The sequence below is a fragment of the Agelaius phoeniceus genome, chromosome 7 (genome assembly GCF_051311805.1).
Source record: "Agelaius phoeniceus isolate bAgePho1 chromosome 7, bAgePho1.hap1, whole genome shotgun sequence".
Classification (NCBI taxonomy): Eukaryota; Metazoa; Chordata; class Aves; order Passeriformes; family Icteridae; genus Agelaius; species Agelaius phoeniceus.
In genome coordinates, this window is record NC_135271.1 from 23907568 (window position 1) to 23933924 (window position 26357).

Genomic DNA, 26357 nt, shown 5'->3' on the forward strand with positions numbered 1-26357 from the left:
GTCTCAATTATATTTGCTCTGATAACATTCCACAGACAAACTGACAAGGTATGGATTTGTTAAGGGCACAGTGAGGTGAGTTGAAAAGCTGGAAGGTTGTGATTAGTGCCAAATGGTCCAGCTGGAGGCAAAACATAGAGCTCGTTAGGGTTTCACACTGCTGCCAGCAGTGATGAACACGTTCACTAACAACCTGTATGAGCCAGTGCACCCTACACAAGTCTGCAGGTGATCGGAAACTGGAAGGAGTGGCTGAAATACCCCATGGTTCTGTCACCATTCAGAGGGATCTGGTCAGGCTGGAGAAATGTGCTGAGAGGAATCTCAAGAAGTTCAATAGGAGAAACCTACATCCTTCTCCTGTGAGTTGCCAGAATTTCAGCTGTGCATTTTGACAGAAAAGGACTGATACATATCAGAACACACTCCTGGATATAACTTTTAGGTGTGTCCATTCTACACATAAGTCTATAACCATAAACATTAAGAGGCGTAAATGTATTATTTACAAACACTTAAGTAATACCACAACTGTTTTCTACTGTGGTTATTTTGTTATGGTCTGTAGCCCTAAGGCAGCTTCCTCAAGATCCTGTAGGACTTTCCATGTATGAATTTAGAGTTAAATGTATCACTAGTGAGACAGTTTACAAAGGGGACATTTATTCCCTAAACAGAGAGTTGTCTAGCTGTGGTTACCAGTTGCAAAGATCATGTAGAGATTGTAAATATACAGCAGTAAGTAGAGCAAGGTGTTTTCATATAGAACCTTGCAGTACAAATAGAGTATTCAATCAGTATGACAATTCTTCCAATAAAAAACTTACCTCATTACCCAGGAAATGTCATCTGCACTGCAAAACACCTGTTAACATTATTTGGGAAGTTTCAGCAGACAGACCTATTTCTTTCTGATACCTGCTGAGTACATCACTACATTCACCAAGACTATTGTGAAGAGTTGCAGAAATGGTTGGGAAGATAGATTCTATCCTTTTTCAATGTTATTTTTTAGAAAGAAGTACACATAGAAATTATTAAGCATTTTTCATTGGCTTTTATTACCAAGTTTGAAATTAATTTATTTTATTTTTAATTGAAATGTTCTTGCTAGCTTACTATTTATCGACATCAGCAGCATTAGAAACCATGTCATTAGAAACCATCAAGAAATACCTGTTAAAACTTGTGTTTCCAGTGCTGGCACTGCAGCAGCAAAACACAATGGTTTTTTAAATGGTTGTTTCTCTCTACTGCCTGTGGTTTGAAAGCTAGAAACAGAGGCACATGTTTTATCTTCCCAGAAAATAAATAATCTCATTGGGCATTGGCTTAATTATTTTTTCAGTGAAGGTCCTGTTGTTCCACACAGCCTCAGGTGTTACCAGCTAGACTGCTAGGGTGTCCCAAATACAAGCATGAAATTTTCAATAAAAGTAAAAGGCCTGGGGGGTTATGCCTTCATTTCTTCCATTCCTTTAGTATAGATATCCTTCCAAGTAAAAAAGTATAAAGAAAGGCCTGAAGATCACGGAAGTAACTGTAAAATCATATTATTGCTACTGCCCTTCTTTCCTTGTTTTCTCCATCCTCACTCTTGTTGTTCAAATTGATGTTCAATAATAGAACACAGAGAAAACTCACTTTGTTATTTCTTAGGTTGCATTTCTTTTTATTGTTACAAAAAATTATAACATAAAAGCAGCATAAAGAATGTTGCATTGTCTTTGAACCTTCACTATATGTGATCATTTTACCAGGTCGTTTGATATATTAGAAGCTCTTTCCAGGAAAATGATGAAAAAGCAGCTCATGATTTTTGACATAAAAATCTATTTGTAGCAATCACCAAGAATTAGGAGAATTTTGCTGAGAATAAGGTAACTTGAACTTCTTTTTATAGTTTTAAAGTTGTTTTTTCTCATGTTTACTTAATCTAATTGAAATTTTGTAGGAAATTAATTCCATATATTTTGATTATACAAAAAGAGGAAAGTATTTTTTCTATTAAACCTTTTCTTACAAATGGTTATGATACCTGAACCTTACTGCTGATTATTTTGTTAGTGCAAATATAACAAAAAAATCACATTGGTCCCATGATCACTACAGTGCTGGATTTTATCTCAATTTTGAATTACTCTTGGTGATATTATTATAAGAACCTGATAACAATGCACAGTGTTAACGTTGCTGTTTAGCTCTGCAAGAACACCTGTGTCTTTGAGAAAGTGCGAGGCACGACTTCGTTTTTCAACACCGAAATAACGCTTCAGAAGGCTGAAGTAAATAAATATTTATAGTCAGCGCAGGACGTTGGAAACAATGTCCGTGTTACTGCCTGGTTCCGCCCCGCCCCGCCCCGCCCCGCATAACGAGGCGCGTCCAGCTGCGCGGCTTTTCCTGCTGCTCCCGCTGCTGGGCTGCGAACGATGGCGCTGCAAGGGGCTGTGGCGGCTCAGGAGCTCGTGTTCTATGTGAATGGGAGGAAGGTAAGTACAGGCCGGAGAGAGAGGGGCTGCAGTGCCTGAAGCAACCCCGAAGGGCATAGATTTGGCTAGCTCAGATTTATTCGAACGAGTGTAACCGAAGCCTCACACAAACCTCCAGAAGAAGGTTGGATTGTTGCATCCCATTTTGGCTAGCTCTGCTGTGTTTGGGAGAAAAAGCGTGTCAAAGTGAAACACACTTTCAGCTGGGTATCAAACTTGGCTGGTAAGCAAACCCCTTTTTTCACTTGGATGTCTGGCTTCTCATCTTTGATGGTGTCAGGTTTTCAGAGGCACAACTGAAAGCAAGACTTTAGTGCCCAAATTTGGACTATTGAGCATAAAGATAATATTGCAAGGACTGGTTGTTGATCCAAAGCAATTGTAAGGAACTAGCTGATTTTAAGTGATCAAATAAGAAATACTGTACTCGATCAAGAACGTGGATATTTCTTGTTGCTCTCCGTTGTCAGTTTCTTACAGCAAGTGAAGTTAATATAAATAAAATTAGAAAAGAAATCGTTACTGCCGATAGCCTTACAGACTTCCTCTAATGTTTATTCCAGTATGTCAGAGTGCCAGGGAGACTTTAAAATCTGCAAATCATTAGTTTGTTCTTTATGCTGTCTTTAAAGTTCTGCATTTTTATTTCTAGTGTGGCCGAAGGTCAGTTCCCTCGGTATAACATTTCACTGAGCAGCAGTTATTTTTAGTACTTGCAAGGTGCCCTAACACTTCTTTTCTGGAAGTGTCTGTGTCTGAAAAGGAATTTCCAGGAGTCCAAACTCTCCTGTGGTGTTTGGCAATTAGTGTAGTACTATGAGAGAGAACCAGAAAAGGATTTTCTTCTGGCCTTGTGTGAATGTAGTCTGTGCCCTGAATTATGAAATGCCTTGGTTTCTTAATAAAACCTCATTTTTACTTTCTTGCTGTAGATAATAGAGAAAAATGCTGATCCTGAGCAAATGCTCTTGGCTTATCTGCGAAAGAAGCGTATCCTTTTCTTGTCTGTTCCCTAAAGTCACTCATGAAAGCCTTATTCAAGTAAAATTCTAAGAAATTTTAATTCAAGGTTTAATTACCAGATTAAGGAAGTTGTGATTCCTTTAAGATAAATCAACTGCACTAAATGATGTCACTTTCTTAATCCAAATATTCTTCAGTTGAACTGCTGTATTTTTAGCCTGGCTTTTTAAAGAGATAAATTATGCCATCAGGCACAATGAATATGTGTCTATCTGTGTTCCTCCCCTCCCACCTCATCAAGAAGTCTAAAAACCTAGGGGTCAGTAACTTGACAGAATAAAAGTCCCCAGGCTTTGTAATAATCTCTCTCCTGGTAAAGGGGAGATCTTGTGATGAAAACCTGAGACTGATGGAATTTTGAGGGGTAAAAAGGCACCTTTCTTTTGGTGGCTTTGGAACATTAAAGTAGCTGTTTGTTGATTCACAGTTTTAGACTGGCCACTGTTCCAGATTCACAGAAATGAGCACTTCTCTCAGAAGTGTGATCCTTCAGATGAGATGCAAGGCAAATATCCTGTCTATAAATGGGCCTTCTGAGAGAAACTGGGAAATTTTAGTGTTCCACTGGAATTTCAGATATACAGCTGGTTTGCCCATTACATATTTCTTCCTTTCAAATTTTCACTTGGAGAAGTAATTTTCACTTCCCTTTTCTGTCCCAACTTACTCCTCTTCCAAAATAAATTATAATCAAGTTTTCTGTTTTCTTGAGAAGAGGATTTTGGTCATGTAACTTCTTAGCTTCTATCTTGCTTTCACTGAAAATTTATTCCAATATAGAACAGAATCCAGTACATATGCTGATACCAAACAAATTCTATGTTCCTTAGGAGTTTAGGAAAAAAGGGTTGTCTCAAGCCTTTGAGTGGAATAAAGCCCAGAATGGAACCAGATAATTATTTTCCCTAATGACAGCATTTTCAGTCCGTCTTACAGGAACCAAGTATGGCTGTGGAGGAGGTGGCTGTGGTGCTTGCACAGTGATGATATCAACTTATGAGCCAGCTTCAAAGAAGATACGGTATCCTCAACAGAATATTTTGAAACCTGCAGAAAAATTTATGGTTGTTGATACCATTTCCAGATATGAAACCTTAAAAACAGAGTTGTAGAACTTGTACTTAATAGTAAAAGTATCTAGAGGAAAGGTCACTTTAATCCAATAGGAGAATGCCGTAAAAATTGCTGTTGATTCAGCTGTATTGTAAATTTGCTGAACTCAAATGCTTTATTTACTTACAAATACTAATAGCCCCTGCAAGAGGTCGTAGGAGGCATTAGTTTAAGACCCTTTGGCTTGACCACTGGAATGTGGCTCCTACCTGCAGCTCTGTATGGTGGTTTAAGTCCAGCTGGTAACTGAGGACTATGCAGCTGCTCACTCACTCCCCCTAGCGGGATGGGGCAGAGAATCAGAGTGGTAAAGGAGAAAACTCATGGGTTGAGAAAAGACAGTTTAATAGATAAAGCAAAAGCTGCTTGTGCAAACAAAGTAAAGTAGACAATTTACTCACTACTTCCCATTATCAGGCAGATGTCCAGCCACTGCTGGGACACCATCATCTGTGATGGTTACTTGGGAAGACAAACACAATCACTCCAAAACCTCCACCCTTTCTTCTTCTTCTTCCCTCAATTCTATATGCTGCACATGATGCCATATGACATGGAATATGACTTTGGTCATTTAGGTTCAGCTGTCCCAGCTGTGTCCCCTCCCACTTTCTTGTCTCCCAAAGTCTCCTCATTGGTGGGGTGGGGTGAGAGGCAGAAAAGACCTTGACTCTGTGTAGGCCCTGCTCTGCAGTAACTAAACACCCCTGTGTTATCAGCACCATTCGAGCACAATTCCAGAGCACAGTTTCAAACTATGAAGAAATTTAACTCTATCCCAGCCAAAACCAGCATACTGTCATATAACTGGTGGGAAGGTAGGGTAGGCACAAGTGTGTCTTACCAGCCCTTTAATACTGAACTCCATCCCTTACATCCCACCCACAGAAAAAAGGATTTTGAACTGAAACCTGGAGTTTGAGTCCTTAAGCTAAAGACTGGAATAAATTGCTTTTAAGTTGAGAAAACATCAATCAAATTGTTAAATGGTTACATGTCATTGTACGCTGAAGTGTTTATTGGGTGGGGAAAAAACATTCCAGTTTCCTTTTGTACAGTTACATTACATTGGAATGCAACACAAATGAAAATGTTTAAAGTTAATGAAAGAGCTAAAATTAAAGCAGACTACTGAAAAAAAATAAACTGTATTAAAAACAATAATTTTAAATAATTTTATTGAAATTATTAAATGCTTTGAAGAATTTTCATTTTGGTGTGTTGTTCTGAAGGTACACAGTTTGGGGTGATTGGGACTGGGGCTTGGGACTGCGGCTGAGCCTCATCCCCAATGGGCTACAACTGTGTCAGGTCAGGTGAGCAGCATTAAAAGCAATGAGAGCTGAAGTGCCCAGGGGCACTGACCAATCACCAAAGGGAACAGAGGGCACACAGGTGCAATGCATCAACATGAGTGGTATAAAAGGCTGGGCTAAAGAACAAGAAGGGCAGATACTTGCAGCCTTCTGAAGTCATACGATGTTACTCTGTATGGGCAGATGCTTGAAGCTCTCCGAAGTGGTATGGTGTTGCTCTATGAGTTGAAGCTTTCTGAAATTGTGTGATGATACTCTGTGTATCATGGCCTTCTCTACTGCAACATAATTCCTATTTAGGAACAGTGATATTTACTTTATATCAGAATTTCCTTTGGATCGGAATTTTGATTATAAATTTGCAGTAGTGTGCAGTAATTCTTTACTTCTAATGACTACACCAATCTTCTTTTCCCTATCTTCCTCCTTCAAAATACAGTTGACAGATTCCTTGTGGGCAAGAGGGTAATTAGAAAAGACTGAGGTATTAAGGAAGATGTAAATTCCATGGAATTGTCCTCATAGATATGCTTTTATATGGAGGACAAGAGACAGAGCTAGAAAGTGATTGCTTCTCATTCCAAATGTTAATAGTGGCTGCTTTGTAAGTATGAACTATGTCCTGATTGACTGTTAAATAATAGTCAGACTTGTTTATTAAAATAATATTCATGTTCTTTATTCTCCTTTATGTTCCAAAGACACTATTCAGCCAATGCATGTTTGCTTCCCATTTGCTCCTTGTATGGTGCCGCAGTGACTACAGTGGAAGGTATTGGAAGTACAAAAACCAGAATTCATCCAGTTCAGGTGAGAGTGCAGTATCACTGTATAGGAAGATTACTGATTTCTTTTTTGGATGGAATGGATTTAGTGCCAGTGCTTTTAGGGCATAGGCATTTCATAAGATGGTTGTTTTCCCTTCTAAGTGACAACAGAGGGCAACATTGTTTTCTGGTGGCTGATTGATCAAGGCTGCTGACAGATCTTACTTTAATATTGGCAGTCTGATCAAGTAGTTGGTATGTGATGATTGTTGGAGTGGGTCAGGCTTTGCTCTCTTTGGGCCAATAACACATCTTGGACAATGTCCCTTTGGTTCATATTTTAGCATAGGTGCAAAAAAGACAGAAGTCTGCTGAAGGTTAATTAGCTCCTTTAGTAAGATGTGCATCAACATCACACCCAAAATAATTATTTTCATTTGATATCGCTTTAAGTGTTTTACTTAAAAAGTCTGGTTTATTACCAAGACAACATTTTGTATGGCATCTCCCATTTAAGAGAGCATTCATTAGAATGGAGATGAGTGCTGGAAGGAGTGTTGTTTGTGGTATTTCATTTCAGGAAAGACTTGCCAAGTGCCATGGCTCCCAGTGTGGTTTCTGCACACCTGGAATGGTGATGTCCATATACACTCTGCTGAGAAACCATCCAGAACCAAGTTCAGAGCAGATGATTGCAGCTCTGGCTGGTAAATATTGCCACTTTTTAGTTTGCAGGTGTGTTCCTGAAGCATTTCTTCAGGTGCTTTGTCTATCTGAGTGCTTGTCTGTGTGAGTATACATGTCTGCATGCATGGAGGATGTACTCTTACAAGCTGTGCTTTCTAGAAGAGTTGCTGCTGGATGGAGATCTTGTATTCCCTGTCATTCTTTTATCCTGGAAAATGAAACACAGAGCTGTGGATTGTTTCAGGTGCTCAAAACATCCCCATATGTGTCTTTTGAAATGCTTAAAATCAGATGTGCAAAAATTATGTTATATTGGAGAAGCAGCTGCATCTGAGCCATCTCCAAGGTCCCTTTATACCTGGTGTTGAGAATGTCATAAACCTTGCAGGACAGGCCCTTTGCAGTAGGATTAAAAACAGAGAGTCTGCATCTCTCTGCCTTATCTTCAGTAAGGGAAAGTGTGAGCATTTATTGTAGGTAAAATATCCTTCTGTCATCTGTTGTGTTCTAGAGTCACAGTGGAGCCAAAGACATTTCCTGTTGCTGAGTGGTGAGCTTAGAGGTGTAATGTTAGTTTCCTTTCCCTCTAGAACAAAAGTCAGGGGGAAAGAGAACAACGTTTTGAGTGGGTAAAAAATACTCGACAATCTCTTATTCTCCTGCATACTGACCTGGAGCCAGCATTCACTGTAGTGCAGATCTCAACTATTTCATACTCCCCTTGAAACAACAGCATTTTTTGTTAGGAGCTGCAAGGTCCTAAGTCTTGTGCCACTGTTCTATTTTGTCTTTTTGAGAGCTGACACTTCTCCTTGAGCTTAAAAAACATAAGACTCACATAAATATATGACGTTCTAAAGCCATGTCTTTAGAGCAAAGCTTTTTCTGACTGATTTCCTTCCTTCAGGGAACTTGTGCCGCTGTACTGGATACAGGCCAATCCTAGATGCCTGTAAAACCTTCTGTAAGGTAAGAAGTAGTGGCAATAGGAGTGCTAGATTGGGGCTATCAGTGTATATGCATATACAAGCCATCAAGATTTTCACTGAGATCATCCCTTCCCTCTGTTTAAAGGTGTCATTCTTAGTAAATGGCCTAACCCATTAGAAAAATTGATAAACACAAGTGAACATGATGTCTAACCTGGATTATGAGGAGTAATCTGAAGTAACTCCATGTGGTTTACTGTGGGTTAGTACTGGCATGAATCAAAGCACAATTTCAGTCTACATTCTTAGAATTTATCATGCAATGCAATGTGTCAGAAACCTACCAAGGAAAAATGGGAGTGAACAGGTGGTAAAGGAAACAATACAGACCATCTACATCTGCTCTCACAATGTCAAAAGAATTCTACACAGTGGGAATTATTTTGTATTAAGGATGTCAACATTTGATGACTTAAAATATTTTTTTTTAATATCACTCCTTTAACACTTAATCCTTCTAATTCAGCTTGTTATTAAACTTCATCTAGAACTTTATGGAAATACAGAGTCACTTTTATCTTATGAGCTTTAACTCATTGCCACCCTGGGCAGTATTTCACTAATGGGATTTTCCTATTTTAGCAATCCATTTGTTGTCAAAGGAAAGCAAATGGAAAAAGTTGCTTGGATCAGGAAGATGATTTGTTTGACAATGAAGAGAAGGTAAAGTTTTAAATATATTACTCGCCCTACTTCAATATAAAACTTAGAATATTGCATATAGTATTTGATAAATATGATATTTTATTATTCCTCACAAGAAATTTGGAAATATTTTGAAAAATTGAGGATTCTATGTGTAAATTTGTATGATGAGGCTCTGATAGCACTGTCTGTGTCAGATAGTTCATATAAGGTAGTTTGGGTCTCCAGAGCTGAGATTTGAACAGCTCTTCAGGTTCAGTACTATTAATAGTCTGAGCTCTACCAACACAGTGAGAATTATATTGTGAAAGACATTAGGGCATATGTGAAATTTGCTTAAATCAATGATCAGTGATGCTCTGAATACTGGTCTCTTAGGAAAACTGCTGACTTGACTCTGAAGAATTGATACACTTAAAAATTAGAGCTAGGATTGTGATTTTATGTGAAACCTCTTATCTATACAAATACTTCACCTTGTTCTTAATTTTCTTTCAGTAATATCTGATCTACTTCTTTGGGTTTTGAGTACTTTAGGTTGGCATGAAACTACTTTGTTATAGTAGAACTACAGGAAGCCTGTACTTAGTCCGCAGTCCTTCAGTTGCTTGCTTCTGCACTGTCATTTGTGTTAGCAGTAAAATTTAAGAAAATATTGTGAACACTTCTTTCACCTCAGCACCTCCAAATGATGCATAGTGATTTAAAAACAAATCCAAATTATAATGAAATGACTAATTTTTTTACTAGCATCAGTGGCAGTCTATTGGTTTGGCTTTGGTTTTGCTTTTATTATTGTTTTATGAAATTAATGATGAGAGAAAATTCTTGGTCTTTTCTTGTCTCCTTTTTAAGGTGTCCACCAGCCTGTTTTCAGCAGATGAATTCCAGCCCTTAGATCCCACCCAGGAGCTTATATTCCCTCCAGAACTAATGGTACCTTTTGCTGCTTATAGATTATTCTGATGCTCTGTTCAGAATTAATTCTTAAGTCCTGCTTAGCAGTAATTCATCAGAAGAAATGTCAAAACGTTTTAATGTTATTATACTCCTTTTTGGTTTTTGTCCAGTAAGCTTATTGAATATTCACATACCAAAAAAAGTCAAACTGGGGAAATGAAGCTGCAGAGTTAGGTGTCAGGTGAGAACATAAAGAAGCAACCTAAACTGAGTTTTCAGTCCAGCAGCTGAAGATACAAATACTTCACAGCAAACTGAATGACAAACAATTTTTAACATTGCAAAACAATTTTGTGGCTTAATAATTGTGTTAGTCTGTTCTCAGATGGCCACCCAGATCAGAGAGTGTTTAGCCCCAGTGATTAAGGCATGCCAAAGAAATAAACAACTGGAATGGAAAGCATTAGGCATCCTTAATTATTGACTGCAGTATTTGCTCTAGAAAAACTGAAAGCTGTTTGTTTTACTTTATTACCATTGTAGAGATCCAAAGCCAGAGTCTGTAGTTAGGTGACTGCTTCTGGAGAAAGGTTGATAACTGCAGGACAAGAGTTCTTGACTGTGTGTTTGTACCAGCACTGGTTCACAAGCTATTTCCAAGTGATCAGTAAACAGTGCTAGAACAACCAGAGGCACTTAAGTGCGTGCATAATGTAGAAGGGGATGCTGCTGTCAGTGCCATTGGTGCTCTCCAAGCACTACCACTAAGTATTTTTTTATCACTTTTCTAACAGTTTTAGCAATTGCAGGATCTATCCCTACATCTTTTGCTAGGGGACTGTTTATTATCATTCTTGTTTATTAGCCCACTGGAATTACTTGAAGGCATTTTACCCACACAGTCTCACCTTTCACCACTGTGCAAACATTAGCCAGCATAACATTTCTGTCCCCTTTTTATCCAATTTTAAAGGATTATGTAGAATTGCTGTTGTTTAAGAACATTTTTGACTTTCAGTCCATTGTCTATTAGACCTCACTTCTGTCTATATGTCTAAATATTTAAATCTGCTATGTTTCTCCATCAGAGAATGGCAGAAAATCAACCAAAAAGAACTCTGGTTTTTCATGGAGAGCGAGTAACATGGATTTCTCCTGTAAGCTTGGATGAACTGCTGGATCTGAAAGCTACCTACCCTAAAGCACCTCTTGTGGTTGGGAACACCAATGTGGGTATGTATGTGATCAGAACAGCTCCTGTTGCTTTAGTTCCAGTGTGCATGAGAGGACTGGGGCTACATTTGTGGTTCTTTTTGCATCTTCATCCCTAAGCTTACATTCCAGTATGTGGGAGTTGTCGTTATGGAAAAACCTTTTGTCTATGTCTATTCCTATCTTGTAGGACCTGACATGAAACTCAGAGGTGTGTTCCATCCAGTTCTTATTGCTCCTGCAAGGATCCCTGATCTGAATGTGCTGAAATACACAAATGATGGTCAGTAGACTTTACATTTTCCTGAAATAGAGGATTTCTTTGCAGTAAGGAATGCTGCACCATTCCAGAGTGCTGAGCAACTCATTCCTAAGCATGCTTGGCTCTTTCCTAGGTCAAGGAGGCTGTTGCCAACAACACAGTGCAGGATGGTTTTGTCTTCCTGACTCAGTGCAGAGCTGACCAGCAATGTTATCTGGGGCCTTAGTGTGAGGGTGATTATTCTGGTAATACTGGTTCTGGTGATCAGTCATGCAGGATTTGCTCTGTGACTGCTGAATAGCAGAGAGAGAGCCATACAGAGCGACAGGGAGAGTTAACATGTGGCATACTTGGTTACATTAGAAAAAAGGCTGTGATTAAACTGGCATCACTGATATGCATTAACTAATCTTGTTCTCAATCATAACAGCATTAATTATAATAGCTTAAAAATGTTGTACCTCAACTTATATGTTTATAATAAGCATGGAGGCTTTTTTACTTAGACAAGGTTTTGGATTTTAAATAATTTCTCGTGGATTAGAACTACAACCAGAACAGGTCTCAACTCACCATAATAGTCTAAAGTAATTGAATAAAAATTACCTTGAACTAGCTTATAGCCAAATTTTTAAGGGAAGTAGTATCTGATGAAATTATTTGCTATATGCCTGAAGCCACATTTTTTTAAGCGATAAGCTGTGTTTGATAGTTCTGTCATTGCATTTAGAATATCTATTTTATTTCTGGTCAATCATCCAGTTCTATTCAAAGACTAGTTTATTCTTAGCTGAAAAGTAGCTAAGAATTGAAAAGAAGCTGGGAGAATTCTTACTCCTTCTTTAAAGTGTGTAAATAAGACCCAGGTATTTGAAGGTGAGACTTACTAGTCCTAAAACAAGAGATATGCAGTTTAGTTTGCCAGTCAGAAATAGTATTCCCTCTCTTTAATGCAAATTTATGTTTGATTTAAATGCAAAATATGTTTTGATTAAATTTTTCTTTTAAATACACAAAATTGAATATTACTTTGCTTAATTAAAATGAATTAAATTTATTTATATATTCATTTATACATTTAATTGAATCCCAGTATTAATTGAAAACATTCATTTATTATTAAATAATTATTTTTAATAGAAGGGAACTGTGTACCCTTTACAAAAAAAAATTAGAAGTATAATCTTACAAAGAACTTCTCAAGTAAATGCATGTGAGTTCTCTTTCTAGTGGGAAAAATGATACTGTCTTCATTGTTAGGACTATTTGGGTTTTTGCTGCCAACGCTACCTACCCCCACCTTAGAAGAATAACTAGAATGTTCATATGCAGAGCAAGATCAAATTAGGATGGAAAGTCATGCTTTAGAATAGGAAGTCTGTTGAAAGCATTTTGAAGTTGACTCACCTTTGTGTGATGTCTCCTAAATGTTTACTCAGTCAAAGCAAGGTGCAAGGGAAGCAGTTGGGATGTGCACCTGGAAGCACAGAAGCGATTTTCCTTTCTGCAGAAGAGGTGAGGTATTAGTCTCTATTTCATAATTTCTAGGGATTTTACCCTCAGTCTCCTGAATTCCAGTTCCTTTAAAATGCAAAGGCTCCTCTCCTTTTATCTCCCTTAGCTCCCATGAGCTGTCCTAACTCTACAGTCTGAAGACACTTTAAAACCCAGGCAATAAAGCAATGCCCATGTTACACTTTCATAATCTTTTGGTTACAGGATTAACTCTGGGAGCTGCCTGCAGCCTCTCTCTAGTGAAAGACATCTTGACAAATGCAATTGCCAAGTTTCCTGGAGAGAAGACGAGGGTTTTCTGTGCTGTCTTGCAGCAGTTGGGAACTCTGGGCGGAGAACAGATAAGAAATGTTGCTGTATGTTGGGAAGTACTTGCAGTTTGACAAAATTGTAACAAATGTGAAATTTGTCCTGACCACATGTAGAACTTGCATTTTTAATTTTGATTTTGCCATGAATTTTCTATCAATATCTCTTTTTGTAGCTTTCAATACGTATAAACGTACATATAGATTGCATGCCATATTGTCACTTAACATAATATGATGATTACAGAGAAAGGTAACATCAACTACTTTATTTTTTCAAGTCATTTGGTGGAAACATCATAAGTAGAAAATCAACATCAGACTTGAATCCTGTTCTGGCAGCCAGCAACTGCATGCTCAATCTGGCTTCAAGAGGTAGGAGAAGATAGCCTGTCTCTGTAGCACTTAAGTGTTCAAAGGACTCTTAAAAACTTAGGTTCCTTGCAAAATTTTGTCATCTTCCCTTCTGTGAATTTTCACTTTCATAATATCCATCACAGAGTAACAAATATGGTCACTTTCAGAATAAAATAACAAAAAGAGAAAGGAAAGAGCAATAGCATTTATTTCTTTTTGGACTCCTGGAAATGTTCAGAATCTCAGGGGAAAAGCAAACAAAGAAAAGAAGAAATGATCCAAAAACCTAAACAACAAAAGCCCTACCCTCCTAATAATTTTTTACTTTTGCAGAATGGGGATTGACCTCTGGGTACTTTTTTTAGGAATCTGGTATTGTGATGTTATGGAAGATGGAGCAAACATTTGAATTTATAGAACATATCACTGATAGTTTCTGTGTAAGCTCTGTAGCGGTTATTTATTCAGGAAGGCAGCAGGTATTTCTTGCCAATTAAAATACTATTGATATTGTGTTAATTGCACAATTGTAGGGAGTTTTCTGGATTTGAGTTTTTTGGTTTTGTTTTTTTTTTTTTTTTAGGACAAAGGCGACAGATTCCTATGAGTGATATTTTTGCAGATGGAGTTGGTAACAATACCATTACACCAGAAGAGATCTTAGTCTCTATCCATATTCCTTATTCTAGGAAGGTAAGTTATTAGTTTGTTTAGATCTGCTTTATGCAGAGTTAAAGACTATGAAATAAAGAGCAAGAAGGAGCATAATCCATCTGTTTAAAGTAGCACTGTTACTGCTCGCTTTCTGAATTCCTTACATTTATTCATTTCAGTGCCATACTATCTCCCAGTTTCAGCCAAAAAACACAACTCAGCAGGTTGCTGGCAATGCTACATAAAGAGTAATATTCAGAAAAAAGTTTGCCCTAAAATGATGAGGGAAATAGCAGTTGTCTAGATCCCCTGTGGAAAGGGGTCTTGGACAAGTTGCCATTGTGCTCACCAAAGCAGGCTGCTCACCTGTGATATGACTGGCATCAAATAGGCAAAGCATTGTCATCTCCTGAGGATTTTTCTCTAAAATGGGAGAAGATTGGATATGTGCCTGTGGTTGTTCCATAAATGTTGCTGAACTGAATAATAGTCTTTAACTGATACTGGATTTGTGAGAGTGGATATGGGATCTTAGAAGAGAATTATGGGTTATCTTATATGAATACTGCAGTTTGGCAATCCTTGAAGCCTCTAAACTTATGGTCTTGTTATAAATACAGCTCCACAAAATGCCTGTCTTCCTGTTATCTACCATGAAAAATCTAGGTCATCTGAACTGTGTAGGTGATGGGGGATTGGTGATGAGCTGCTAGAAAATCAAAGATGGTAAATCTACTGAAAGGTCAAGAGAAGAAAGTGCATGGTCTTGAATACTCAGGAAATTGAATTTGTGCTCTTCGTTTTCTGTTCTCTTACTTCACATAGTGCAATAACAAGTTCTACTTTCAGGTACTTACATGTCTGCATTTCTGTGTGGTCTTGCTCAGGGGGAGTATGTCTCTGCATTTCGACAAGCACCAAGACGGGAAAACGCTCTTCCGATAACCAATGCCGGGATGAGGGTCCTTTTTGAAGAAGGTACAGACATTATAAAGGATCTAAGCATTTTCTATGGAGGCGCTGTCTCAACAACGGTCTGTGCAAAACAAACCTGTTGGACACTTATTGGAAGGTAAAATTTCTTTGTGTTGTGTGTCTCTGAGTAAAGGGATTTTGAAGGCTCAGGTTCATCTTCCTTGGGACATGAAAGTACAGAAAGATTTTATTTACCTGACCTGATGCCTTGTATGTTCAAGTGAATGATCAAGCCTTAATGATGACTTTTCAGGATTATTACATTTTGGAGTTTGCACATGAAGCACAACTCCAGTGTGAATTATGCAGAGAGATAAAAGAGAGATGGCCTGTGAGATAAGTGGGTGAGGTATACATCAGTCAGTTGTGCACCTAAACCCAAGGATGAGTAAATTACTCTGTACCCCATACATTTGATAATCCTCTCATCAATGTGCTTGAGTCCTTCAGTTTGTCTCTAAAAGATACCAAGTTTGAGAACATTAGATGTGCCAAATAAAGTTAGGAGCACAAGTCAAGTCTTCACCTTTTCAACATATCTTCAAGGTCCCAATAAGCTCTGGAATAAGTCCCTGACTTTCCCTCCCACTTTGCAGCACTTTTCAAAGTTTTGGAGGAAAAAAATTGCAAATTTGAGCAGCATAAAAATAACATTAAATGAAGCCCCCATAACCTTTTTTTGCTATTCAATATGCAACTGTTTCTTTAGTTGAAGTGTTCACTATTTTTTGATGCTTAACATGATTAAATTTAGTCTAACAGACTTAATATTTTGATATCTGTGGCCGTGTAACTATACAGAATTAACTGTGATGACTTACTTGAAGAAGACAGTGCTTTCAGAAAATGTAACAGCTAATTAGATCTCTTGAAAGTATCTACATTTTGCAACTATATTTACTTTTTTCAAATATGGGATAGTATCTGCAATATGGTGATAATCAGTAAGACTGCTAAAGCAGCTTTAAAGCTGTAATAAGGTTTATTTATGTATTTATTTATTTAAAAATGCTGGCATAGCACTTAATTCAGTTTGCTTATGGGAGTTCAGCTCTGTGAGCAACATTGATCTACACTATTTTAAAAATTGCAGACATTATTCGAATCAATATTTTGGCTTAATTGTGAGCAGGATTATGTCTGTGGTCAAAGGTACACATAAATTACTGCAATTGGTATTTATTTCTTATTAGTTCTGGTGTGATTGTATCTATTATTCTTCCTGACAGACACTGGAATGAACAAATGTTGGATGAAGCATGCAGACTAGTCCTTAAAGAAATTGCTCTCCCAGGCTCAGCTGGTGATGAAAATGTAGACTATAAGAAAACTTTGATGGTCAGTTTCTTCTACAGATTTTTCCTGGAAGTATCGCAGTCATTGAAGACAATGGTAAATTAGTTCATAAAATCATGGAATATACTGACTTACAGGAGACCCATCAGGACCATGGAGTCCCACTCCTGGCCCTGCACAGGACACCACAGGAGTCCCACCATGTGCCTGATAGCATTGTCCAAATGCTTTTTGAACTCAGACTAGGAGCTGTGACCACTACTCTGGGGAGCCTGTTCCAGTGCTCAAACACTCTCTGGGTGAAAAATCTCCTCCTGATGTGCAACCTAAAGCTCTCCCCTCCTAAAGTCCTCTCCCCGACTTCATGCCATTTCCTCCAGTCCTCTCAGTGGTCAGCAGAGTGAAGAGGCCGATACCTGCCCCTCCACTTTCCCTTGTGAGGATGATGAAAACCTCAGTGAGGTCTACCTTGACTCTCCTCCAGGCTGAGCAAACCAGGTGTTCCCCGTGTCTGCTCTTGTGCAAGCAAATAAAAGGGGTGTTCTTGCTATATGTTAGTGCTTGCAATTTGTACAGCATGCTAAATCATTGTCTTTGGTGTTTGGAGCTACTCAGTAACTTAAGTGTTTAACTCCCAAAGAGGCCGATGGAGAGATGCCTGTTTAACTTTTAGATGCTCAGATAGCTTTACCTTGGACATTAGGCTTTAAAAGACATTTGAGCAATATTAATACAACAGCACACCAGTAGCAAGCTCCCAGACCCAAAGGCAATATGAAAAAGATCTTACTCTGTAGTTCAAAACACAAATAGATGAAATAGAAATAAAGACTTTGGGAAAAAACTGTAGATACTAAACCAACCCTCCTTCTTGTATGAGCTGTTGGCTGGGAGATGAGGACACTAAAGTTTCACTTGCCAAGATGTTCTATGGTAATTTACTTTTTTTATTTTTGTCTTAAATATGTTCTTACAGCGAAAAATATCCCTTTAACACTTTTCTTCTGTTACCTTGACCTCTTTCCTCTAAATCAACATTATAGGTAATTGTTGAGTACCAGGAGTGATTCTGAGCCACTTTTGATCAGACCTCAAAACAAAGCTCTTCTGTCTGTCCCTACTTTATGTTACTTACTTTAAAAAGTATATTTGTTGAATCTAATATATTTTTAAGTATTATTTAGTGACACCTAAAACCTCTACATTGTTTTCAGATTGTTGCTTTAGGGCCTTTCTAGTTTGAGCCTGGAAAACATTTCCTGTATAAAGATTTTGTGCTTGATTTTGATTGTTGGCTTTTCTAATCATAATGTTCAAAATGTGAGTTTTAGTAATAATTCACTTCCTTTTCAGGATTCTTGCCATTATCCAGGCATACCTGTAGAATATGGGAGTGTCCTACAAGATTTCAAAACCAGAATGCCCCAGAGTATCCAAATATATCAGGCAAGTGATTTCGTTCTGACATTGTTTTCTGCTTTATAAGACTAGCTAAAAAGTCACAGTTCAAACATGAGCTATGGTGTGAAGGTCAGGTTCAGATTTTCCAAAGGACTGGAAGCAAAATGCTTTTAGTGGTTGATTTTTAACTGTATCTCGTTTGGAGAATCCTTGTTTGTAAAAACAGATTCTGGGGTATACTCACTTCTTCTAGACAGTTCTTTGAACAAAAATATGCTAAGCAAACTCCATTGTCAGACTGCTTAAAATTGGTTTATTGCAGTGTGCAAACCAGCTAGAAAGAAATTTTAAAAACCAAAAAAAAAGGTTGGAAAGCCCAGGTATAGTATATATACACTGTAGCATAGCTATAGTATTGTTGTCTCAAGATCCTCAGGGGCTCTTACGTCTTACTGTAGATTTAGGAATCAAGATGGTGTGTGATGATTGTGTGCTCAAATTAACACAAGCAGGTTGTCCTAAATCAACAGTAGAGAGCAGCAAAGAACACATTTGGTATTTTCTGAGCTCCCCATATAAATAGTTCATGGTAGAAACACCTGCAAGGATTTTTAATATTTTGACACCCTCAGTACACAAGTTCAAAATACCAACTTTTGAAAACCTAAAGAAAAATTCAAATGAAATATAGGTAAATAGTTGTTTTTCTTTTAATTGTTTGGATATTCCCTAGAAAAACACTTACTTGAAATTCTTCAAATTTGTTCAAATTGTTATATTAAGTTTCCTTCAGAGTTGTTATTATTATTATTTTAAAAAATACAAGGGCAAGAAGCAGTTAGAGGAGCCAGGATCAAGGGGACTATTTCTGTGACTTTTCCCCAGTTTATTCCCCATCTGTAATAAAGTGACTGAACATCAGAAATTGAAACAATTTATTACTCAGACCAATTGGCACTGAGCAATAGAAATTTAGAAACCCAGAAAATCTGAGTTTTTCCACTTTAAATTTCTATTTAGATTTTGTAAGGCCATATTTTTTGTCTGTGCTCCTTCATTTGGACATTATTAAGATGAATAAAAAGAATGCTTATCCTGAAATCCAAATATGTTGTCATTCTGTGATGGAAATGTTGAAGCAGTTTGGCTGAGACATCCATTTGAGGAACTTCAGGCAGTCAAGTGAAGAGTGTTTGTTCTTGACTTTGTGCCAATAGCAGACAGTGTGCCAGAAAGTGCAGGAAGCAGAAGTGTGTAGCCTGAACACTTGTGTGCTAGAAGCTTTAGAAGTAAAAACATTTTAAGTCATAAGCAATTAACAAATTCTAAATGTAGAAAAGAAAAAAGTTAGCATGAATACTGACACAAAAATTGGAAAGGTGTTCTGGAAGTTTGCAACATTAGTTCACTTGGCAGATTTAACTGGAAATGCTGTATTAATTAAAAAAATAGCAAAATAAGATTAATAAGACACTAAATTCATACACAGTTGCAAGGAAATAATTGGGAAGAAAATATTTAGGCAGTATTTCCTCACTGATTTATGTGATCAGTTGCACTCTTTCAGTGAGGAAGACAAATCTTAGAAACTATTGCATATAGCTCATAGTAAACCACCTGACACTGGTAACATTCAGAGCAGAATCTTGTGAGAATAATTCAGAAAATTATCAAAGCTTCATTACACTATTCAGTAAGGGAGGAAAATGTCTTTTGAAAAAGTGCTGGGTTTGTCACTTTGATGTAAATAATTAAGGAAAAAATCCAAATAAACAAACCTGTGTGGGACTCTCTGAAGGTTCCATAGAGAAGAAAAGAGGAGAATGAAATCCCCAGGAGTAGCAATCATCTCCTGCAGCCACATCTCTTTCAAAATTGAACCAGAAGATGATTGTATGAGTAGTTGTTCATTCATCTTATTTTCTGATTGCTGTAAGAGTAACAGGACTGTTCTTTTTTTACCTGGGGGTGCTGGGTGTGTGTTTCTGACTGTTCAGGATGTAGATCCGAGCCAGTCTCCCCAGGACCCGGTAGGACGGCCCGTTATGCACCAGTCCGGGATAAAGCATGCCACTGGTGAAGCAGTCTACATTGATGACCTTCCTTCTGTGGATGGGGAGCTTTTCCTGGCTCCTGTCACTAGTTCCAGAGCCCATGCTAAGATTGTGTAAGTGTTCAAAGTGGACTTGAAGAAAGTGTTGTCATGAATTGCTGCCTGAGATTTTTAGAAACTGATGAGTTATGTGTGTACAGAACAGCATGCCTGATACCTGCACACAAATCCATGCTGGAAGCAGTATTGTTGCACTAGTAAAAAGGTTTGTTAGGATTTAAGTGTCTCACCCCATTTTACTGTACCAGTAAGGGTGACCTGCTTCTGGTCCATAAACCAGCCCAGAGCTAGCCTAGCTACCTCCACAAAGTGCTCAGCTGTGCAGTGCAAATGGACTTCAAGATTCAGTTTTACCAATACTGCTTTTAAACCTTAACTCTATGGTGAAAGAAGAAAATTGTTCAAAATGTAGGAAATAGTGTGGCAACATTGCAGCAACAAGGTGGCAAAGCTCATATGAGGTTTATAGGAGAAAAGGGTGGAGAAGAGGATTTATTTTGTTAGAAAACTGTTTCAATGTATGCTTTTATGCTGCCAAGACACACCTATCCTAGCAGTTTGTTCAACATTCAGGCCCCAAGACATAATCAAGTGATCTGTTATGACAGATAGGACTGGGGCTTCTAGCTACTGAGTCCTTGTCATATTTCCTGGCTTATTCTCAGGTCAGTGCTGGGTTTGGCAGCCCTCTTTTTGGTCCCATCACAGAGGTGGCATCCCCCCTGTCTCTGCAAGTCAATAGGATCTATTCAGTCTCCTTTGTCTCCTGATCTGGGTGTCCAGAGAAGATGCCTGTACATGTGCTGGGATCTGATGACCTGCTGAAGTAGATGCTATCAAAACATGTTGTTCTTATAGACCTTCTGCTGTTCCTTCTGATCCTTTTACACCTAGACATTTCCATTCCTTCTCCATTTATACTGGTTTTGTAACTTTTATATCTCTCTACATGAATCCTCCATCTGAAGATGAGTATTTGTATCTTGCAGTATGTGTGTAGGCTGTCAGGTCTTAGAAAGTTGCAGTTGTAACATTGTAATTGTGCAGTGATTTTTATTAAACCAATGCAGTTCAGGCAATCTAATGGGCCAATGATTTCCCTGTTGTATCTAAATTATCTTTTATAAATGAAGCAGATTAGTAGAATCTTAAATCGTCTTTTATCTGCACTTCTCCACATGCCAGAAACAGAAAGAAAAGATGTATGTGAGCCTATGAGCAAATCTTGGTAGTACAAGAAGTATACCTCTGTATTGTGTTTCCTTTCTCTGTCATCAGTTTTTATAATTAATGAATTGCACTTTTCTCTTCCCATATCCCAATCAGATCTATAGATACCTCAGAGGCCCTAAAAGGACCAGGTGTGTTTGATGTCATAACAGCTCATGATGTGCCAGCTGCAAATGAGTTTCATTTTTCTGATGATCCGGAGATTATATTTGCAAGAAACGAGGTATAAATACAATCTTTTTGTAACTGATTTTCTTAATTTTAACTGGGTTTTTTTCCAGCCTTTTATTGTCCTATTATCCATTTCTGAACAGTGTATTTCCCTTGATTCTGTAGTTATAGTGGTATTTTTATAATTTCTTAGCTTCATGCATGATGTGAAAATACAGAAGTTCTTAACTCAAAGAAAACTTCTGAACAAGAAACATAAGTGATGGTAATGTAAAATAAGAATGTCAATAACACATGTGGGAATTGTTTGAATCCACTGTTCCAGTAGTGATGTATATTCTGCAGGTGATTTGCGTGGGTCAGATTGTCTGTGCTGTGGTCGCAGATTCAGACGTTCATGCCAAACAAGCAGCTGCAAAAGTGAAGATAGAGTATGAAATGCTGGAACCAGTAATTTTAACAATTGAGGTACCAATAATTTCTTCTGCTTTTTTATTGTTTTACCTATTTAATGAATGGAAGCAGTTCACACTCTTCAGTTGCTTTTAAAATATGATTTTTAAGGAAACAAGATGAATTTGAACATCCAATTAAGCAGTGTGAGTATCTCCCTATAAATAAATTTTTAACCTTTTGTCTAATTTTGACCACTTATGATAGACAGGCAACGGTTTTGAAAGTATGAAGGTTTCACAAGTTTTACAGTAATAAACATTAGACTGCAAAAAAAAAAAAAAACAAAAAAAACTGTCCTAGTGTTCCCAGTGAGGAAAAGGCAATGGGCATGCTGGTTTCTAATTTTCTGGTAGCTACCAGTTGGTAAGTCAACATGTGTATAGTGGCTAACAGTCAGCCTCTGATTATCTCTAGCATTTTCATCTGTTGCCTAGCTTGAAAGCTTGGCTGGAGATGTAGGAGTTGTTGGGGGAAAATGAAAGAAAGGTGTTAGGGATGAATATTTTAGAAGTGTAATGTGAGAGTCACATATGGACTTACCCTGGATTAAAGAGAATAGAAGTAAGGAACAAAGAACACACAGGGAATCAGAATTAGTTCTGGCAGTCACTTTACAGCTTGTTTTAATGTGTGTGTAGTCTAATGGAACAATCTTTCTGATAGAAAAATAGATAAAGGCAGACAAATTTTGTTAACATTTCATTAGAATTGAAAATCCAATGAAATCTTACTAGAAATAAAGCAAATGCTAATTTATAAATAGATTCCACCTTTACTTAGTCCTTGTGATTTCTTCCCCTCTTACTGGCATCACACTTTGGACGATGCAGTTGCATTCTTACTCTATGGTGTCTTGGTCACTTTCTGGATGTATGACTGGGAAGAGCAGGTTAAATAAACTGAATGCATTTCCTTCAGAAACTGCTGTCATCAGTTACACAAGATGCATCAGGAAAGAATTGCTGGTATTAAATAAACAAACTCAATAATGACAGTAAAATGATGGAATACAGCTGTTCATTGATTTAGGTAGCTGGTGGTTCCAGTCTCTGAAGACAGTGGTGTTGGTCCTGAGACTAAAGTGCTGCTGGGAATCTGAAAAATACTTAAAACCCCCCATTTCTCTTTTTCTCCATTACAGGAAGCTATAAAACACAACTCATTCTTTGAGCCAAAGAGAAAATTAGAACAAGGAAATGTTGATGAGGCATTTGAAACTGTTGATAATATAATTGAAGGTAAACTGTAGAATACATTTGATGAGAAATTTTTGGCTGTCAATATTTGGGTTTGGCTGTCTGCTCTTCAAGTCCCAGTTCTACCTTTTTTCTATATAGTCATTAGGCCTGAGAAAATAGCTAAACCTAGTGTATTGTTGTTCTGCTGCTACATTCAAGTTTTTTGCATCACCTGTTCTTGGAAAAAGTTACAGAATAATTAGGTTGGGAGGGAGTCTTAGTCCAACCTCCTACTTAAGGTAGGTCTGGTTAGAGCAGGTTGTTATAGGCTATGTCCAGTCACGTGTTTAATATCTCCAAATATGGAGATTATGCAACATCTATAGCATGTTGCATAGAAACCTGTTCCAGTGTTTCACTGCTTTCATGCTGATTTTGATTTTTCTTATCTTTAGTTGGAATTTCTTGTGTTCATTGCCTCTTCTCTTTCCATTGGGCATCTGTGAGAACAGTCTGGCTTGCTCTTGTCTACACCCTTCCATTAGGTAGTTGTAGACAGATCTCTTCTTAAACCTTTTCTTCTGCAATAAGATCTCTTCTTAAACCTTTTCTTCTTATGAATGAACAAATCCAGTTCTCTCAACCTCTTTTCATACATCCTGTGGTTCAGCCCCCTGATGATCTTGGTGGCTCTCTTCTTGACCTGGTCCAGTATGTGCATGCTTTGTTTAACTTATCTAGGCTTTATTGAGTGTTGTCACCACTTGTGGGCAATAGTGTTCTGCTTTAATCCGGTTCTGGTGATGCTACTGGAACAAGACCAATTTAATATTACAAGGATTTTAATTTGTGTTTTTATTTTAGATGTTCCTCTTTCACACAAGTAGTATCAGAGGATTTGAAACTGATTACCATAATTTACATGATGGTGGACTGTTAATTCTTCTCTGGTTGATTTCTTCTGTCCTTTTCCCTCAGTAATACTTGTGTTTTTCTCATTGGATCAGGGGAGATTTGCATTGGGGGACAGAAACACTTTTACATGGAGACTCAGAGTATGCTTGCTGTTCCAAAAGGAGAGGATAAAGAAATGGATTTGTATGTGTCAACACAGCATCCAGCAATTATTCAGGTAATGCAGAGCATTCTCAGAGAAAGTGTGTGGACTTGTGACAATAGAGCTTTTAAAGTTTTGTCTACAAATCTGTAGGAACAGAAGCCATAGAAACATGAAGTTGCCATCTGGATGTCCAATAACAGCTGCTTTGTAGTGCTGCTGTATTATCTGATAAACACTGAGCACTCCACTGTCAGGATAAGTCTCTCCTTTCCCTTTGAACAAAGTACTTCATACTCCACTATTGTAGGCATGAAAAACTCCCTGTGGAGTGCTGAGGCTCCTCCATCTCAGTTTTCCACTGGAGTGAGGAGCAATTAGTTCTCTACAGAGTCAAACCTACTGAGGATCTGATCAAGTCTAACAGCTGTAGGTAAGACTGCTGCTCCATGCAACAGTCTCCTAATCACAGATTGGTTTGGGTTTCAAGGAACCTTTAAAGACTATTTCATTCAACACTCCTGCCATGGACAGGGCTGTCTTTCTCTGCATCAAATTTCTCAAAGTCTTATCCAACATGCCCTTGAACACTTCCAGTGATGGGGTGTCCACAAATTCTCTGAGCAACCTGTTCCCATGCCTTACCACCCTCATTGTAAAAGAGTTCTTTCTCTTGTCCAGTCTAAACCAGCCCTCTTTTAGTTTAAAACCATAGCCCTTTGTCTTGTCAATAAAAGCGTTGCTAAAAAGTCCTCCTCTGTTTCTTGGGAAATCCCCTTTATAATTTGAAAGGCCACAGTAAAGTCTCCCTGGAGCTGTCTTCTCCTGGCTGAACAACTCCAAGTCTCTCAGTCTTCATAGTAGAGGTGTTCTAGCGCTCTAGACACTGTCATGATGGTAAATGACAAAACAAAGCTGCCATAGCTTGTGGTCTGCAGAGCAATGGCCATAGTGCATGAAACTGCTGGTATTTCAGACTCAACACTGGCATTTTGTGTTCAAAGCCCAGTTCTGCTCCTTTTATAATTTCCATTATTATTATATTGCCAATAGCCAAGTAGTATGAAAAACTTTGTGTTTGAGAAAATTATTTCAACCAAAAACATTCCTGACACTAGCAAGACCTTAGATAATTAAGAAACAAATAGTTTTATTTTAAATAAGAATGAGGTATTGCCTTAGTAATAAAAATAATATAAAGTGTCTACTAATCCATTTTTATTATACCTGAAGCTTCCTACTATTTAGATAATGTAATTCAAGGTTATTATTCTTCACATTGGCCAATGGTCTTTTCAGTCTGCATGGTAAAGATTTGAAATGTGAGCACTGTTGAGAGTTTGTTGTTATTCTTTCTTTGCTTTTTAACCTAGGGTAAAGGAAAAGTTATATTCGTCTGATAGAAGAATAGAAATATCTGTGGAACCCTTTTCTAGAAAAGGTTTCTATTTCAGAATCTAGCTTTTGAACTTAGTTTGGGTTGGCATAAAATATTAAAACTTGTTTTACAGGAGATGGTAGCTGCGAGTTTAGGTGTTCCAGCCAACAGGATAATGTGCCATGTTAAACGAGTTGGTGGAGCTTTTGGTGGGAAAATCCTGAGAACCGGTTTACTGGCATCAGTTGCTGCAGTGGCAGCAAACAAGTAAGTGGCAGTATGTGTGTTTTGAGATATGAAAAAAGTTAAGCAAGCACGTTTTCCATTTTGGCTAAAATGCTTTCTCTTTTCCAAAGCTGCTAGTCAAAATGTCATACAATCCTGACTTCACACTTTGCAAGACTGTTTGGTGCATTTCTTTGTTTTCTTGGATTACTTATGTTAAGCAGCTCTAGCCTCAACTAAATTAATGGGCTGCAAGAAGATGATATTAATATGAGCTAGAAATACTCAAAAGGACCGGTGCCTAACTACCGAGACGTCCTGCATATGCAGGAAGTGCACAATAAAATATGCACAATAAAATATGCACAATAAAATATGCACAATAAAATATGACACTAACCCTCCAATTGTGAACTTCGTTGACACAGCAGAATGCAGAAGGAAGAGTCACGAGTGGAAGTGCTTTTAAGAAAAAGTAGTTTTAGCTCAGTTCTCAACATCTTTCAGTCAAAATTAGCTTAAATCTCTGAGGTATTATGCTTTTTCTAATACTGCTTGAATTAGTTTAAGAACATTAACATGTAAAGCTCCATCCCCCCATCTTCCAAATTTGGCAGGGTTAGCTGTCAGAGCATAC

The 26357-nt window shown here is 37.8% G+C and overlaps 1 protein-coding gene across 3 annotated transcripts in view; it reads left to right on the forward strand.

Moving 5' to 3' along the window:
• The first annotated feature begins 2391 nt into the window (after nt 1-2391).
• AOX1 (aldehyde oxidase 1) overlaps nt 2392-26357 on the forward strand; it is a 38568-nt gene continuing 14602 nt past the window's right edge. For all 3 annotated transcript variants that reach the window (XR_013183012.1, XR_013183013.1, XM_054636430.2), the window contains exons 1-22: nt 2392-2492; nt 3425-3482; nt 4440-4536; nt 6646-6754; nt 7292-7418; nt 8306-8367; nt 8970-9050; nt 9888-9968; nt 11021-11165; nt 11335-11427; nt 13126-13277; nt 13511-13604; nt 14170-14279; nt 15128-15312; nt 16445-16607; nt 17865-17957; nt 19910-20079; nt 21352-21478; nt 21772-21894; nt 23024-23120; nt 24068-24192; nt 25629-25762. Coding sequence is in view for 1 of the 3 variants with exons in the window: in XM_054636430.2 (XP_054492405.2) it covers nt 2433-2492; nt 3425-3482; nt 4440-4536; nt 6646-6754; nt 7292-7418; nt 8306-8367; nt 8970-9050; nt 9888-9968; nt 11021-11165; nt 11335-11427; nt 13126-13277; nt 13511-13604; nt 14170-14279; nt 15128-15312; nt 16445-16607; nt 17865-17957; nt 19910-20079; nt 21352-21478; nt 21772-21894; nt 23024-23120; nt 24068-24192; nt 25629-25762 (2486 nt within the window). In the remaining 2 variants the exon portion in view is untranslated. The remainder of the gene's footprint in view (nt 2493-3424; nt 3483-4439; nt 4537-6645; nt 6755-7291; nt 7419-8305; nt 8368-8969; nt 9051-9887; nt 9969-11020; nt 11166-11334; nt 11428-13125; nt 13278-13510; nt 13605-14169; nt 14280-15127; nt 15313-16444; nt 16608-17864; nt 17958-19909; nt 20080-21351; nt 21479-21771; nt 21895-23023; nt 23121-24067; nt 24193-25628; nt 25763-26357) is intronic.